Source organism: Rhineura floridana, chromosome 2 (genome assembly GCF_030035675.1).
Source record: "Rhineura floridana isolate rRhiFlo1 chromosome 2, rRhiFlo1.hap2, whole genome shotgun sequence".
NCBI classification, from domain to species: Eukaryota; Metazoa; Chordata; class Lepidosauria; order Squamata; family Rhineuridae; genus Rhineura; species Rhineura floridana.
In genome coordinates, this window is record NC_084481.1 from 3,185,323 (window position 1) to 3,199,055 (window position 13,733).

At 42.3% G+C, this 13,733-nt stretch overlaps 1 protein-coding gene across 3 annotated transcripts in view; it reads right to left on the reverse strand.

Moving 5' to 3' along the window:
- COL6A2 (collagen type VI alpha 2 chain) overlaps window positions 1–5,331 on the reverse strand; it is a 62,637-nt gene extending 57,306 nt beyond the window's left edge. For 2 of the 3 annotated variants that reach the window (XM_061607635.1, XM_061607637.1), the window contains exons 1-2: window positions 5,127–5,331; window positions 524–655 (exon numbers count right to left, since the gene is read on the reverse strand). In XM_061607635.1, coding sequence (XP_061463619.1) covers window positions 524–626 — 103 coding nt within the window. In that variant the 5' untranslated portion in view covers window positions 627–655; window positions 5,127–5,331. The remainder of the gene's footprint in view (window positions 1–523; window positions 656–5,126) is intronic. The other variant, XM_061607636.1, reaches the window with a different exon arrangement.
- Between the last annotated feature and the right edge of the window lie 8,402 nt (window positions 5,332–13,733).

A 13,733-nucleotide genomic window follows, 5' to 3' on the forward strand; every position in this document is an offset into this window, starting at 1 on the left:
AAATGTATGGTGTGAATGTGGCTAGGTAGAGCTACAAAAAGGACCTCTCCAAAATGAATGAATGGGCAACAAAATGGAAAATGAGGTTCAAAACAAATAACAACAGTGGCCAGTGAGGTAAGATGGAACAGAAGAAGTTGGCCACTAACCCTAAGTGGCAAGCAGAGGTGAGGAGGGTCCCATGTCCTCACTGGCAAGTGCTGTGTGGAGGAGGTAGTCAGGGGCAGCTTGGTCTGCCCTGGGTCTGCTGACAAAGCCACCTCTTCCTTCAGCCTCTTATTCCACTTTTCACTTTCCTTTACTGTGAATGTCTGAACACTTGGGAGAGACCCTGTGGAAGTGGAAATTGACTTCCTAAAGATAAGAGAACCTCATTGGCTAGAAAGAGATCACTCAATAACCTCAATTTGTATAACTATAGTCAACAAAGAATTTTCAATAGATATGGGGGGGGGGAGAGGGGAAGAGGTGGAGATAAATGGCAATGAAATAGGCAAAGAAGCTTTTAAAACTGTGCTTTTACCTAAACAGGATGAAGCTCCAACAACCACATCTTCATCATTTTGAGCATGGAGGGGCACCAGGGTTGTGTACAGCAGTACAGCTAAAACAGCTTCTGAGAACATCTCAGCAACTTCACTGTATACTTTGAGTCCTGTCAGGATAAAGCCAACAGAATAGTCTCAGTATGAGTTGACTAAGGCATTAGACACACACAGTACAACATTTCAAGAGGTTCTTATTTCATTTCCTAGACAAGTTTCTTGAATGGCTTGGAGTGACAACCCTAACATGAAGTTACCGAGATTCAACCTAGCTAGAGCGGGTGAACCCTTTTATTGAAGTGAAGCCTGGGAGTGCAACTCTTTCCAGGAAGAAACGAACCAAGCAGGCTCTCCTTGGTTGTGCCTGTTCCATTAGCCCACTGCAGTCCTTCCTGGGGAACAGACAGCCAAGTTTGAAGCACCCCAGCAAGTGGTTGAATGTAGTGGTGGCGGATGAAGCTGCCCAGGTATTGGTGAAAGAAACAAAACACAGGAAGTGTGGGGCGGGCGGAATCATAGCCTCAGGTATAACCTGAATCATAGCTAATGGACCAAGGGCCCAAGTGCAGATGAGTTCACTATATGTGGCCTGCACAGTAGTTTGAAATGGGCTTTTATATTTTCCCCTTAATTATCTAATCCATCTAAGTAGCTGTGCTTAAATATTAAAGTCACTGATTCTTGAGTGCCTGTCTTACTGATTCCAAAGAAGTTAGCAACTCTTGATTCTGTTGTTTATTAAAGACTAGAATTATTAGGCACCTTATTTGGGATGGGTATGCAGTATATTCACATTGATGTGAGCAAATAATTTTTTGGTATAATTGTAGGTATTAGACTGCAAGGTTATACATGCGTACCTGGGAGTACGTGAATATATGTGTATAGGATTGCTGTATTAGTGAGTGGTTACCAGATATTTAGCCCTGATCCTAAACACATGTATAGTCAGAAGAGATGTAGCTAAATCTTAATGCATTCAGGGACCAAAATGCATTTTAACCTTCCACAGGAAAGCATAAGAAGAACCAAAGACTGCAAATAAAAGGTGGCTAAATTTAAATTTTTAAATGAGAGAGAGATTTTAAGCAGTGAGGGTTAGACTAACATGTGTGGTCTTCATATTAAAAGACACTCTATAATGGCCCTATTATCAGCTGAGCTGATAATTCCATCCCTGACAGGAAGCACATTTTAGGTTCTGCTCTCTTCAGTCTTGCCCAGCTTTGCTACTAGAAGAGGTCAGAGATGCAACCTGGGAGCTTTTGCAAGTAAAGCCTGTTCTTGGTCATCACTGAGCTATGGATTCTCCTCATGACTTGACTCTCATTAAACCCTGGCACCGAGGTATATCAGAGGAACTTGCAAGCAATATGTTGTAATTGTGTTAAATATCTGAGCCTGTCTTCCGCTGTTCACATCCTCTGGCTGTACAGAACTGGTTAACTGTGTTCACAGTCCTTCGGTTCCTTGGGGTTAAACAAGCATGGTGTTTGCAGAACAGCACATTAAGCATCCACAATCCTTTGGCTTAGCTCCCTAAATCACTGTACCCTTATGACACCAGGTTCCCTAAACTGCATTGTTTCTGTACTCCGAGTGGGTTCTATTTAAGTGACTGAGTAGAAACACACTCACTGTTCTGCCAGTTCCAGTGCATCTCCACCAATCTCTTCTGAAAACAGGGTCACATGATGCTAGTCAAACTCTGCCCCTTTTTACTGTAAAACCTGGTAGGAGCAGCTGGTTTGCCCCCCCCTTTTTAAATTCAGCTTCAAAATGATTTCACAACTGATCAGCAGATTGATCTGTTCCCCCTCCAGGTGTGGCCAATGGAAGAGCTTTGCTCTGGTGAATACGCTGAGTGAATTTCAAAGAAATGTGATCTTAAGACACACACATGCGCACATCAAGCATTGTAGGCAAACCCAACTAATGCCACTGCAGAATGCATACATTTCTCTGTAGAGGAAAAGTGCATAAGGCCCAACCTTAAATAACTTAGCAAGATTGTTACATATGGGGGGAAAGTGAAAAATGCTGTTGATTGATACAATTAAAAAAACACACTTTAACACAAACACACCTTACCATGCACATGCACAGCCACACATTAAGAGACTCTGCAGAGGGATAGGTACCAGGGACAGATGCTCTGACTGCTTAGGTGGCCAGCCTAAGAGTTCAGAGGGAGGGGAAGGATAAAGGAGAGGGACTCTCAGGTGCATCATGCTGCTCTGGGTGGATACAGAGTCTTGTCCCACATCTTGCTAAAAGATGCTGTCTTCTGGACTTATTCTGCTGACTTATATTCTTCTCTCTCTCCCCCCCCGCACTTCCCAGATATCAGGGGACAAGTTGCTCAAGTCATCTTCTTTCACCCTCTTTGTTATCTTGACCACAGGCACATGGTCAGAGAGATGTGAGTCCTGTAATGCTAGTGGCTAGGTATGTGCTGACCTTGTGGTGTTCTTCCAGACTGAGGTCATTCTTACAGGGCCCTGGCTGGGCACTGCTCCTTGTAGTTCCAAGGAGATTGGGCTTCTTAGGCTTTTCACGGGCATATTTGGCCAGTTCCATTTTGCATTCCGTCTGTGTGATGAAGCTAACATTGCCTGTAGCTTCTTTCCTGGTAGCAGAGTGTTCTTTCCTAAGCTAAACATTCACACCTCACTCACACCATTCACAATTTATTCATAGTACATAGGTGGCTTTAAACACTGGGATACTTTGAGAAAACTAAAACACAATATGATAGAAATGTAAAGGTAATTTATAAAGAAAAAAATATAGTTTTAGAGAATTACAGAGAAGCTTGGCTGGCAGCATTAAAGGCCTCACAAAGACAGAATGTACACGAGTACTTGACTCAGAAAGAACATATATGAGTACATGCATCATAAAAACATACCTAACTTGTTAAAATGCGTAACGGAAGCATACAGTAAATATTAAAAAGGGACTTACTATGGATACCTACAATGGAAATCCTTCACCTCATTTTTCATGCCAAGAGACTTTTTCTTTACTACAGAACTGGGTCCTTAAATGCCTTCTCTATCACAGTACATTTATGTATACTGTACATGAAGATTTAAGTTATCTTTCAGCTGCCCTCCACGGTTGCTTTCTGTGTGCTCCTTAAGAGGACATTAGATTCTGATTTAACTGAAAGTTCTGTTGCACCTTTTACTCAGTTGTGCGCTCACAATACTAGGCAAAGTATTCAGGTGCATTTGCAGCCCTAGAAGCGTCCAGGCCTCAGCCATCCACCAGATCAAGGAATGGAAGAGAAAAACCAGATCCTTTTGTAACAGCTTCATCAACCACTGTCTCTCTTTTTGCAAACCTGGCTCATGGGCTCTGTGTGAAAGGAGCAAGAGTAATTGTTTCTTCGCTACTTCACACCCTCACCAAGATCCACAGTGAGAGTCCAAGATACAAAAACCAACACAGATTACTCCCCCTCCTCCCCACAACTTTGGAGTGCTGCTTGTCTCTTATTTACATATCCTACTTCGAAAGAGAACAGTGCAAATATAATTGGCTTAGGCTGCAATCCTATACATGCTTACCTGGAAGTAAGTCCCACTGAACCTAAAAGGACTTACTATTGAGGCTTGTATAGGATTGCACTGTTAGTGACAGATGTCAAGAGTCTCCTGCAGCAACAAAGGAGCAAAACCATTAGTTTCATGAGTCTTCTGCTTAATCTGTCTTCATGATATAACACTGAAGAACTGAATATGCCTATTAGCAAATTACGGTGGTACCACAGTTCTAGCAACAAACACATACACAATCCACCTTTGGAAACCACAGTATGCTCTTTAAAGGCACTGGACATTGATCAGTAAAGTAAAATCAAGAAAGTAACTTAAGCCAGTCTGTGAACTCCACATTATCGATGCAAATCTGTGGAAACAGGTAAAGTTACAGTGGCAATATTAAAAGGAGAAAAGTGTCTGTCTTTTAAGAGCAATTGATATTTTCTAGCCAGATAGAAATCACGAGCATCTAATTATATTCACAGACTATTACAATGTGAACACTACTTACTAACAGGGCTATAGTTGATGGGCCAAAAGTGTTGATCCAATAGTGCCCCATCCTTCAGCAGAATCAAAGTAACAATGTTTTTGGTCCAGCAATTGTTGTGGGCAGTCCAGGTTACTATAATCCCACAAGCTGTTATAAAACTCCTTTTCATCACTACTATGAATGATATTCCTGGCCTTGCTGTCTTAAATAGAAAGCATTTTTCCGGATCTCAATTTTCCTTGAGACATAGCAAGAACAGAAAATGCAAACTTCCTCTGGATAACCTCTGTTGAGAAAGAGGCTTTGTGAAAGCAATAGCAAGACAAGCCAGTCCAGTCCTTGCAGACCTAGTCTGCCTCTGTGAACTGCGGCATGCATCAAAAGTATGGCATAATTCATGCTTCTTTACCGCTGGTGCTGCAACACAATATGCCTAATTGTGCATGCAAGAAACATCTATTAACTGTTTCCCAAACTTAACTTTCCTCTGAAGGCTATTAAAACAAAAGCAAGAGAAGGACTAGAACACATTCAGCTTACCTATGAAACAACAAGATCATCAAAGCTCCTTTGGGGGAAAAATTGTAAAATTAAATTTCTCGTTCTCCTTTGCTTTCAGGAGGGGTTCTGCATGTTCAGGGAAAGGAGACTACTTGCCTTTCCTTAATTTTTGAGTGAAGAGAAGGAACCAATCGGGTGTGGCAGAGGTTTGTCCTGCTGAAAGCCTCTGTCCTCCAGCAAACAGTAACTGCCTACTTTATAATTCTCCTCCTTCAAGTCTGTCCTGAAAGTTCCAAGGAGTCGCTACTACATCTACCCACAGGGAGGCGCTGTGGATCTACCAATCCTACTTTAGGAAAGGGTGGGGTGCAGGATTCCCCAATTCGCCCTCTGCCAGACTATTTTCCCCACAAGGAAAATGAGGCCAACAAAGGGGGCTGGATAGGCTGGATGGAAGTTGTAATCCTGGATGCAGAGGAGCTTAAAAAAATCAAGATGGGAAGGGGGACTTTTTTTTAATGAAAGTCTATGAACGGAAGAACTGGATTGCTTGCTTTAGCCTTCACTTGCCTGCTGCTATTTGTACTTCATTTCCCCCCTCAGCTGACTGAACAGAATTCACTGTGTAAAACTGTTCAAAGAGGAAACTTCAGACCTTACCCAGATGTTGCAAAGATGACTTCTTATTTTCTTTGTGCAATCTGGGCTTTCCTCAGAGTTTTAAATTTGTAAACAACTTGGAGAAAACAACTTTTGATCAAAGGGGTCAGTGGCCAAAAAGTGAGGTGGGGGGAAGCAGTCAAGGAGTGCAGGAGAAGATGTGGCTTGCTTCACAGATTGTCTCCTCTTTAGGGCAGCCTTCCCAAACCTGGTGCCCTCCAGATGGTTTAGACTACAAGAACTCCCATTGACCCCCAGCCAGCACGGTGATGGGGAAAGCCGCTCTAGGGTGTATCCCAGGCCAGGCCCCTGAAGTACCTCCCTGACCCTCTCCAGTAGAATTTTATATATCTCTCAAGAGGGGATAAAGCAGAGTATTTGTTTTTTTAAAGAGAGAAAAATGTTATTCCGCCACTGCAAGCTAAAAGTTTTAAAACAGTTGTAGTTATGTGCCTTCAAGTCAATTTCAACTTATGGCGATCCTATGAATCAGCGACCTCCAATAGCCTAAACCACCCTGTTCAGATCTTGTAAGTTCAGGTCTGTGGCTTCCTTTATGGAATCAATCCATCTCTTGTTTGGCCTTCCTCTTTTTCTACTCCCTTCTGTTTTCCCCAGCATTATTGTCTTTTCTAGAGAATCATGTTGTCTCATTTTGTATTCGAAGTATGATAACCTCAGTTTCACCTTTTTAGCTTCTAATGATAGTTAATTTGTCCTAACACCCAATTATTTGCCTTTTTCGCAGTATTTAAAATATAATCTGCAGTACTAGAAACTAAAATAACGGCCCTCCTTCCCAGTTCTAGCCTGCACATGTCATTTCTTACAGAAGGAAGCTATTTTGGTTCCAGGTTTGGTGATCCCACTGAAGAAGCTATCCAGGGGTAGAAACACACTGTTCTCCAGTTCCAGTGTGTCTCCACCTCTCTCTTCTGAAAACGGGGGCACATCATGCTAGTCAGCCCTGCACCTGTTTAAAGTAAAACCTGGTGGGAGCAGCTTGAATGCCTTTGAGTTTTTAAAAATCAGCTTCAAAATGATTTTGCAACTGATCGGCAGATCAGTCTGTTCCCCCTCCAGGTGTGGCTAATGGAAACACTTTGAAACACTGCAGGTGAGGGCCTCCTGCAGATACCATCTTATCAGGAGGTTCGTTCTGCACAATATAGGAAACAGACCTTTAGTGTGACGGCACCTACCGTGTGGAATTCCCTCCCTTTGAATATTAGACAGGTGCCATCTCTGCTATCTTTTCGGAGCCTTTTGAAGACTTTCCTCTTTCAACAAGCCTTTTACGTTGAGACCTATCCCAGTCTGTGTCTGTGTTAGAATGGCTTAATATGTTTTTTAATAATGTTTTTAACCCTTTTTTAAAGTTTTTTTTAAAAAATGTTTTTAACGCTGTTTTGTTTTAATGTATTTTAAGATCTGTTTTTATGAAGTTTTAAAGTGTTTTTAGTGCTTTGTTTGCTGCCCTGGGCTCCTGCTGGGAGGAAGGGTGGGATACAAATTAAATAATAAATAATAAAATAAATAAATATGGCAACTAGTGTGTTTATAGCCTAGGTTGCCAATTATTGTGATTTTCTCAGGACAACACTCCTCATGATGTGCAGATTCGATGCAGAACCAATGATTATATTTCTAATCAGTTGTGTGTGTGTGTGTGGGGAGAGGGTTCTAGTCAGGGTTGTAGTGACAAGAGGGGGCAAATGAGGACATTGCCCCCCCAAATGATAATTCTGCCCCCCAAAATGAAATTTTCCTTCAGTCCCCAAATTTCTAGCATTGCAGTAACTTAAAACTTCAGTTGAGCTTTTAGAAATATAGTTTAGGTATCTAAAGAGAGGGGCAGGGCAAAGTTACCAAGGGAATGTGAGCACAGCAAATTTAAGAGTTAAAAGTGTGAATGTAGCGAGCACAAGTCTTGAGGGATAGGGGAGGGAGTTGGCAAACCTAAGGCTTTGCAATTGGAAGAAGAAAAGGCGGGAAGGACAGTATCGTTATGCACTGCAGAGAATCTTCCCCTTCCCTGTAATGCTCAACCAGCCTCTGGAGGTGGTGGGTGTTATTAGTGCATCTCATGGGTGGGCCTAGGCTTTTGGGCCTAGACCAGTGGTTCTCAAACTTTTTTGGTTCGCTGCACACTGTAAAACATATAAAAAGTTTCTGGCGCACTTCGTGTACAAAATTAAAAATATATTAAAGTGTTTTAAACTATGAATAAAAATAACTTAAATACAAATGGGTTTCTTCTCATTTTTAAAATATACTTTCATAATATTCGCGGCACACCTAGTCACCTCTTGCGGTGCACCAGTGTGCCACAGCGCACCATTTGAGAACCACTGGCCTAGACTGCAGCAGCCCAGCCTAGTCCAGGGCAGGAACTGAGAAGAAGCAGAGGTGTGAGCTGGCTCTCCAGGCCCAGGAAGCCTCATGAGACCTTAGCTCAGGCCATGGGGAGCTGGAATTTCAATCTGGTTCCATTTCAAAATGGTTTTGAAGAGGATAATGTGGCCAGACTCTTAGTTGCAACAGTTTTAGAACTCCACCCAACTGTGCAATTCACCTTATTTAACTTTCTCATGCAAACTTATATACTACTAAAATAGGGTGTATGAGATTTGCTGATATAGCCATCGGAAGCAATGTTAGCTGGCCTGCCCAGGGCCTTTCTGTAGAACAGAGATTGTGTGCTTGTACCGTTGATTCTAGCACCTGTAGTTTGGAGAGGCACACAGTTCATATGTGGCATGATGTCAAGCATTTTCTTATGAAAAGTGATGTTTATAGGTATTAATTTCATTTTTAAGGTGAAACTTCCCTTAATCGCTTTCCTGGCATGGCAAAGGTGACCAGGGTAGTTTGTTCCAAGAAGTAGTTGCCTCAGGAGCAGAGCTTGGAAGTAATTCGTTACAAGGAACAAATTACTTGTAATTCATTACTTTTTTGAGGAACGAGTGGGTAATTCCTTCACATTTTGATTGTAATAGAACTAGGAGTAATTACGGGCCTTCCACTGCCAGCCTGCAGTGCGTGGTGAGTGCGTGCGCGCACGCACACGCAAAAACAGCCACCCCATCCATGCACCTGGGAGGGCGCGCGCCGGAGGTCCGCACCCGCCCCGCACTCCCGCTAGTGACGCCGCTGAGGAGAAGGAGGCAGCAGCAGAATGGAGATAAAGAACTGTGGAGGTGAAAGATGACAGTGTGTGTGTGTGTGTGTGAACACAAAGTAGCCTCCACCACCACCCTCTCTAGCTACTGTGCTGCATTTGCAGTATTTTAACTTTTTTGCATCTCAGGAAAATGTTTGCTTGGGTGAGTGTCCCTTAGTTGGCAGCAGGGCAGGGTCCAGGAGGTGGTTAAATGAGAGAGATTATGCTTGCTGCCTGAGTGGGGGGGGGTTGCTCTTGGTTTGACATGCAAAGATCTGAGTAGTGGCCTCTGCCTCCCTCACCACCTCCCTTACCAGCAGAGAGACCACCATTGCTATCATGGATAAAAATAATTATTTTACTATCTCTGTATGTGTTTGTTTATTTTTAATGTTGTTTTAGGCTACTTAGATGTGCAGCAGCCAAGGCCAGCAGCCTGTAGGCATTTCTTTAAAAAAGTAACTGAAATGTAATTGTAGTGATTACTTTTGAGGAAAAGTAAAGTAATCAGTTACTTTCAGAGCAATTGTAATTGTAACAGTAATTACTACTTTTTTGGACCATGTAATTGTAACGGTAATTTATTACTTTTAAAAAGTAATCTTCCAAGCTGTGCTCAGGAGAACTGAAGTCACAGTTCATCAGCTTACTAAAACATTGTACCTGTCCAAGCAAGCCTTTCCACGCATGTACACTTTGTATGCTGAAGGACTCACCTTTGGTGCATCTATAGGTGTGTGTGAAAGTTCATTCTCAACTTACACATGTGTTGACACCATACAGTTCGATATGGTTCCTTCTCAAACTGGGGGGAGGTAACGAGTTGGGTACCACAGGGCTTGGTCTTGGGCCCAGTGCTCTTCAACATTTTTTATTAATGACTTGGATGAGGAAGTGCAGGGAATGATTATCAAATTTGCAGATGATACAAAATTGGGAGGTATAGCTAATACAGAAATAAGACAGAAACAAAATTCAAAGGGATCTTTGTAGGCTGGAACACTGGGCTGAAAATAACAGAATGAAATTTAACAGGGACAAGTGCAAAGTTCTACACCTAGGGAAAAGAAACCAAGTGCACAGTTATAAGATGTGGGATAGTTGGCTCAGTAATACTACATGTGAGAAGGATCTTGCAATTGTTGATCGCAAGCTGAATATGAGCCAACAGTGTAATGTGGCTGCAAAAAAGGCAAAGGCTATTTTAGGCTGCATTAACAGAAGAATAGTTTCCAAATCGTGTGAAGTATTGGTTCTCCTCTATTTTGCACTGGTTAGGCCTCATCTTGAGTACTGCATCCAGAAGGATGTAGATAAACTGGAACAGGTTCAGAGGAGGGCGACAAAGATGATCAGGTGCCTCGAAACAAAGCCCTATGAGGAGAGACTGAAAGAACTGGATATGTTTAGCCTTAAGAGATGACTGGGGGGAGATATGATAGTCTTCAAGCATTTGAAAGGTTGCCACACAGAGGAGGGCCAGGAACTCTTTTCGATCATCCCAGAGTGCAGGACACAGAATAATGGGCTCAAATTACAGGAAGCCAAAGTTTGGGTGAACATTGGGGAAAAACCCCTAACTGTTGGAGCAGTATGACAGTGGAACCAATGACCTAGGGAGATGGTGGGCTCACCAACACTAGAGGCATTCAAGAGGCGGCTGGACAGCCACCTGCCGGGTATGCTTTAAGTTGGATTCCTGCATTGAGCAGGGGGTTGAACTGGATGGCCTTACAGGCCCCTTCCAGCTCTACGATTTTATGATTCTATGCAGGTGTTCAATGCTTCATCAGAGAAGAGTAAACTTAGTAATCTTGGCTTTTGAAAGTAACATATTTGAAAGAATTTCAAGTGAGCAGTTCCTCTACAAGTTTGTTGAAAAATCACGGCACATTAGACTTTTATTAACAGTTCAGATCATTATGGTAAGATGACTTGTACAATACACATTTACTTTCTAGTCACTCTTATTCAGTTTACACAACTATTTGCATGTGGAAAAATGTATTTTGCATTGATTTGCTTTTTTGTAAACTTAACAAGTCATAGTTCCTAATTAAAATGCATAAATTGGGCTTTATTTTTGTCATTACCTATGAAAACCTTTCCCCCCAGAAACCTCTTTTAGAGTGACTGATGCTCCAGCCCTTCTGCTCTCCCTCAATGTTTCTCTCTGCCCACCCAATGAAAAGTGTCTTGCTGCACTCAAGGTTCTAGTCCAGATTCTCAGACATCTATAAGAGGATGTTTGGTGGGTCCAGATGACAGAAATCAGGTTGAAATCACAATATTTTGTAGGTTTTGCTTTCTCTCTCCATGCCAGTTGCTTTTCAAATAAGGAAGCTTGGTTAGTGTAAGAACTGGGCAATTTCTGAGATGTCTCTTTTTCTCCCTTTAGAAGGAGGAGTCTACTTTGCATGATTTTCTCCATCATTTGCTTGTGGGGGCTACTATTTCTGGTGCAGAAGACATGCCAGTGGAACGCTTGATGGGCAGAGCTATTCCACTGGTTGACATATGCTGGCAGAATAGCCAGGTTGGGCAAAGTCATGGATGAGACAGGGATGGCACAGGAAGGTACACACTTACATCATATCCTATACTTGTCAAGACCACAGTCATATCCCTGTCAACAGAACAATGTGAACTCCACAGTTGCAAGTGATCCAGTTTGGCTGGATGGTTTTTAGTTATTGGAACCTGAGCATGTGGACAAGGTGCTTGGATGAGTCTGAGAGCAACTTGTGTGCTTGACACTTTCCCATCATGACTCATCAAGAAAGGGATGTCTGTCTGGGTTCAGGAGGGTATAAATGTTTCTTTGAGAGATGGAGTAGCTTCAGCTTCTTCAAAAGAAGCAAATAATTCACTCCTGAAGACAACTGGCCTGAGCCTGGAGGATATCAACAGTGGTCAATATTCTCTTCCTGGGCAACAGGTTTGAGAGAATGGTGACTGGTCAATTCCAGTCACTCTTGGACTGGGCTTCAGGACAGGTTTTAGCATAGAAAGTGCCTTGGTCACTCTCTGGGATGACCTTTGACAAGAGAAAGATGAAGAGTGCCACTCCATTGAATTCAGCAGTTTTGGATGGTATCTTTCTGGATAGCCTTTCTGAGCTGGGTGTGGGGAGGCACTGTTTGGTGGTTTTCTACTCCTGCTTAGGTGTGTGTGTGTGTGTGGTTCTGCCCCATGGGGTCTAGCTGGATTCTATCCTTTCTTTCATGCTGTTTAATATCTACACAAAACTGCTGGGAGGCATCATCTGGATATTTGTTCTAAGGTGTCAACACGCAAATGACACACAGCTTAATTTCTCTTTCCCATCATTTACAAGTGAAGCTATAGACTTCTGGAACCAGTGCTTGAGTGTGGTAATTGATTGGATGAGCTTGAATAAACTGAGACTCAGGGCTTATCCACACAAGAGCATGCCCTCTGGATCCTTGGCAACTGAGCATGCTCAGGTTGTTTTACCAACTGCAGTAGGTTATATTTTTAAAAAACAACAACCCAGAAGTGTGATTATTTGTATTATCGCTGGTACAATACAATACAGTACTGAAACACAAATCTTTGTTTGAGCAGTGTTATGCTTTTGTGTACAAGTTGGGGGGGGAAGAAATATAAGGCACCATTTGCAGCAACATAAAAAAGGTCAGCAGAATGGATGAGAGGAGCTGGAAGGTGCTTGTCAGCCTACAGGAAACAAAATGAAAGAAGGGAGGAGGAGGAGATACTAGGTGTGGAGATGGAAACGATTGACACATTCACCTAAAAGCATCTGAGCAAAGCTTCTGCAAGGAGGAGCGCAGCACAGTGGAGATGGTTTCTCCTCCACTTTTTATATTATCAGTGGATTGGGTTAGTACTGATTTATGGGGGGAAAGTGCATGATAGCTTCTGTTTACCGGTAACGTCATGTGAACCATGTGAATTAAAATGAAGTTTGAGTAGCACCAAACACACAGTAAACCACTCTGTAGATGAGCCCTCAATCTGCACAAGGTTGTAGGTAGTTTGCCCCCCTAGAGGAGTGGTGTTTTACCCATTCTGGAAAGGGTTGCACTTCCCCTAGAAGATCAAGTTCATAGAGTTATATGAGTTGCCTTTAAAAATGATCTAGAAACTGCATTCACTCCAAAATAAGACTATAAAATTGGTGTTTTAATCAGTTTACACCAGTGCTTTATCATATGCGCTGCCGTCCAGGCTATTTATGGGCCCAATTTAAATGCTGGTCTTAACCTTTAAAACCCTTAATGGCTTGGGATCAGGTTACCTGAAAAACCACCTGGCACCTTTGTTTCCGTCTTTTTGGTGCTAGATTAAGACCTTTTTCTGCTCCCAAGCTTTTAAAAGATGTGATCTTAAAAAATGAATTTGTATCCTACTGATGATTGTACATTGTATATTTGGTTTTAGGTCCCTTTCTGCTGAAAAAAAATATCCTGCAACTTTTTAAATGATATTTTTAATATTTTATCATTTTATTTTTGTGGATTGCCCAGAGAACTATGTTGTTCGGCAGTGCAGCCAAAATAAATCTCATAAGTAAAATAAGTAATAATGAATAACTTTACCCCAGCCTGAGACTTGGGGCAAAGCACTTCCATTGATTTTCAATAGGAGAAAGTTGGAGAGGGGAAAACTGCAAGAGAGCAGAGGATACAGTATAATTTGGCACCCCACCCCAGTAAGTAAACCCCACACAGGGAGACCATAACTCAGAGGATAGGGTGCATGACAATGGGGATATATTGCTCTGGCCCCATTTCATGCACACTTAGAGCTCACAGAGGAAGGGAAGGACACTTAGCAGA